We start from the raw sequence: 3,703 nt of genomic DNA on the forward strand, positions 1-3,703 counted from the left end.
CCATAGAAGATAACCCAAAAAACCACAGCTTCAGGTTCTTAAACCAATGTTCTGAAACTTGGCATAGTAAGTGGTAGCTATAGCAATAGTAGAAGGAGTCACTCATTTTCCTTGAGGGATAATTTCTTTTGGATTTTGTTATCCTTTCAACAAAGACTTATAGAGCACCTAATATGTGTATGCCAGGTATTGTGCATCTTAGAGTACAATGTTTTGATGGAAAATTCCTTGAGTTCACAAATGTTTTTGGTTTTTTTTTTTACTTTCCTTTATATGATTTTGATGTCAGAGTTAGGACAGTGATACTCTTGGGGATCCCTGGGTGGCGCAGCGGTTTAGCGCCTGCCTTTGGCCCAGGGCGCGTTCCTGGAGACCCGGGATCGAATCCCACATTGGGCTCCCGGTGCATGGAGCCTGCTTCTCCCTCTGCCTGTGTCTCTGCCTCTCTCTCTCTCTCTCTCTGTGACTATAATACATAAAAAAAAAAAAAAAAAAAGGACAGTGATACTCTTAAATAATCAATGCATAGGGATGCCTCGGTGGCTCAGCGGTTGAACATCTGCCTTCAGCCCAAGGCATGATCCTGGAGTAGGATCGAGTCCCACATCAGGCTCCCTGCATGGAGCCTGCTTCTCTCTCTGCTAATGTCTCTGCTTCCCCCTCTCTATGTCTTTCATAAATAAATAAATAAAATCTTTAACAACAACAACAAAAAATAACCAATGCATATTAACAATATTTATTTGGAGGAATCACACACACACACACACACACACACACACACACAAAGCATTTGGTAGACACAAAGAATGCTAAGTTGGGAAAAAATTGAAATGTTATCATCAATTTTGAAGAAAAATGATAAGATGGGGTAAAAAAGTTAAATAAATGTGCCATCCACAGGCATTGGGAGTATGAGCTCTGGCCCCCAGTTCTTGGAGTTTTTTGGTTTTTTTTTTTTTTTTTTATTCATGAGAGACACACAGAGAGAAAGAGGCAGAGACACAGGCAGAGGGAGAAGCAGGCTCCCTGCAGGGAGCCCGACATGGGACTTGATCCTGGGACTCCAGGATCATGCCTTGGGCCAAAGGCAGGCGCCAAACCGCTGAGCCACCCAGGCATCCCAGTCCTTGGAGTTTCGATGATCTTACTTCAAGTGGACAAAAGACACAAGCTACATCAGCTTATTTGCCTATCACAAATAAAGACAGTGCTTCCGTACCTGTAACTGAAGAGAAGCATTGGGCAAGTCATGAATCAGAACATCAATATTTTCAGTAGCCAATGTTTGTCACCATCAATAAACATCAAAAAATGTTACCAGTAGTTCTATCTGGGTGATAGATTTATAGGTGATTGTTATTGGTCAAACACAAGCTCCTTTTACCTGTAAGAAAACAGAGACACTGAGAATTTAAATGATTGGCCCCAGTGAACCAAGATGGTGGTTCCCGTGGATCTGGAGTTGAAGAAGGCCTTCACAGAACTTGAAGCCAAAGTTATTGACATTCAACCTATTTATTTTATTTATTTATTTAAAGTTCAACTTTTTTTCTTAAGTAGGCTCTATCCCTACTCAACAGAAGGTGAAGCTTGCAGACACACAGATTGAACAGATAAACAGAACGAAAAAGCACGCACATCTTACAGATACAGAGATTATGACTTTGGTAGATGAGACTAACGTGTATGAAGGTGTAGGAAGAATGTTTATTCTTCAGTCCAAGGAGGTAATTAACAGTCAACTGGTAGAGAAACAGAAAATAGCAGAAGAAAAAATTAAAGAACTACAACAGAAAAAATCCTACCTCGAGTGGAGTGTGAAGGAAGCTGAGGGCAACATCTGGGAGATGCTGATGGCAGTAGGAAACCTCCAGCCAAGCTTCCTGCCCCCTCCCATTCCTGGCAAGGGTAGGTGGGGGGCCCATGTGGAGAAACTTCTCTTCTGCCCTGATGGACTTTTTATTTGGATGATCTCATAACCCTGTGTTTTCTACTTCACCATGATACCCTTTCAGACCCCAGTTCTGTATTTTTTATCCTGGCTCTGTCTGCCACCCCTGTCCAGAACACACTTCTCCCCTGGGGGTGAGTCACAAACTCCCAGGAGAGGGAAGATGGGAGCCAGGACAGATAGGGGAGCTCTGCCCAAGCCTATTACCTAGTTATGCTCCTTAGACCAATAAAAGGCATGTGTTTCACCCCTCCCCTGCAAAAAAAAAAAAAAAGATTGGCCCCAAACTGTACAGTTAGTAAAGCACCAGGATGAGAATGCAGACTTCTTAACATTCAGGCCAAAACTGAGTTCTATAGAATTGCTTTTCACAACAGCACCTTTTCTTTTCTTTTCTTTTCTTTTCTTTTCTTTTCTTTTCTTTTCTTTTTTCTTTTCTTTTCTTTTCTTTTCTTTTAACAGCACCTTTTTTAACTAGAGATTTGCAGACTATTTGATGACATTCAACCTATTTATTTTATTTATTTAATTAAAGTTCAACTTTTTTTCTTAAGTAGGCTCTATCCCTACTCACCACCCAGAGACGAAGAGTTGCATGCTTTATGAGACATCTGGGTGGCTCAGGGTTGAGCATCTGCCTTCAGCTCTAGGCGTGATCCTGGAGTGCCAGGATCAAGTCCCACATCCGGCTCCCTGCATGGAACTTGCTTCTCCCTCTGTCTGTGTCTCTGCCGCTCTGTGTCTCTCATGAATAGATAAATAAAATCTTTTTTCTTTGTAAGATTTTATTTATCTATTCATGAGAGACAGATAGAGACAGAGAAGCAGAGACACAGGCAGAGGGAGAAGCAGGCTCCCTGCCGGGAGCCTGACCTGGGACTGGATCCCGGGTCTCCAGGATCAGGCCCCGGACTGAAGGTGGTGCTAAACCGCTGGGCCACCGGGGCTACCTGAATAAAATATTAAAAAAAAAAAAAAAAAAAAAAAAGAGTTGCATGCTTTACCCACTGAATTTACCCCTTAGATTCAATTTATTTTAAACACTAGGTCTTTATCTTTGAGACGTAAAATAACTCTCCCAAATTCCAAACTGCATAGATGTTACAATTAAATTTTTTTCTGACATTAAGGACTCATAGAATTGCCATAAAATCCATGGATGGCACATGAAATCCCAAATTCTTTGAATGTCACCAATCTGAATTTTGCATCCATGCTTAAACACAATGTGTTTTCACTATTTTATTTCTGTTTCATGTCATATTAAAGCTCTTAATATGCTTCCAAAAAAGGGGGACATATGTATTAAATAAGAAAACGCTGCCATGTAGAACACAGATGGTAGTACGTTTTTGGCAGAAAGAAAGTTTAATGAGGCATTTTACTTATTTACTTGGAAAACTAATATGTATGAATGTTCAAGTTAAGCTGTAAGAATTAATTGCTGTTTTACAATAATCAGATTTTTTTCAAATCAAATCTCCCTATTTCCATAACATTAGTAAGGAAAGAGAGTCAAATGTGATTGTAAAGCAACCCTGAGAGAGTCCTGACAATAATAAAAGAATGAAGAAGAAACTAATTTAGCGTTTTATAACTAACCACACTGCTTGTCATTTGTTGATAAAAATCAATAACAAGAGGTAATGACTGTGTACAGCACATGTGTTTTAAATGATACATATAGTCACTGTGTCAGTTACGGTGTGAAAACATGAGGTAAGAGTTTTATCAAATTTCAGATTTGGC

General features: G+C 40.0%; 1 protein-coding gene across 1 annotated transcript; it reads left to right on the plus strand.

Moving 5' to 3' along the window:
- Nucleotides 1–1,441: 1,441 nt before the first annotated feature.
- Nucleotides 1,442–1,982, plus strand: LOC121497715 (prefoldin subunit 1-like). The gene is made up of 2 exons (XM_041767455.1): nt 1,442–1,506; nt 1,574–1,982. The coding sequence occupies exons 1-2, from the start codon at nt 1,442–1,444 to the stop codon at nt 1,980–1,982; spliced, it is 474 nt and encodes a 157-aa protein (XP_041623389.1).
- Nucleotides 1,983–3,703: the final 1,721 nt, after the last annotated feature.

Source organism: Vulpes lagopus, chromosome 8, assembly GCF_018345385.1.
Source record: "Vulpes lagopus strain Blue_001 chromosome 8, ASM1834538v1, whole genome shotgun sequence".
NCBI classification, from domain to species: domain Eukaryota; kingdom Metazoa; phylum Chordata; class Mammalia; order Carnivora; family Canidae; genus Vulpes; species Vulpes lagopus.

Coding starts and splice junctions, on each gene's coding strand:
- LOC121497715 (XM_041767455.1), top strand. CDS start 1,442: ATGGTGGTTCCCGTGGATCTGGAGTTGAAGAAGGCCTTCACAGAACTT. Junction 1,507..1,573: donor CTTGAAGCCAAAGTTATTGA/CATTCAACCTAT, acceptor AGGCTCTATCCC/TACTCAACAGAAGGTGAAGC.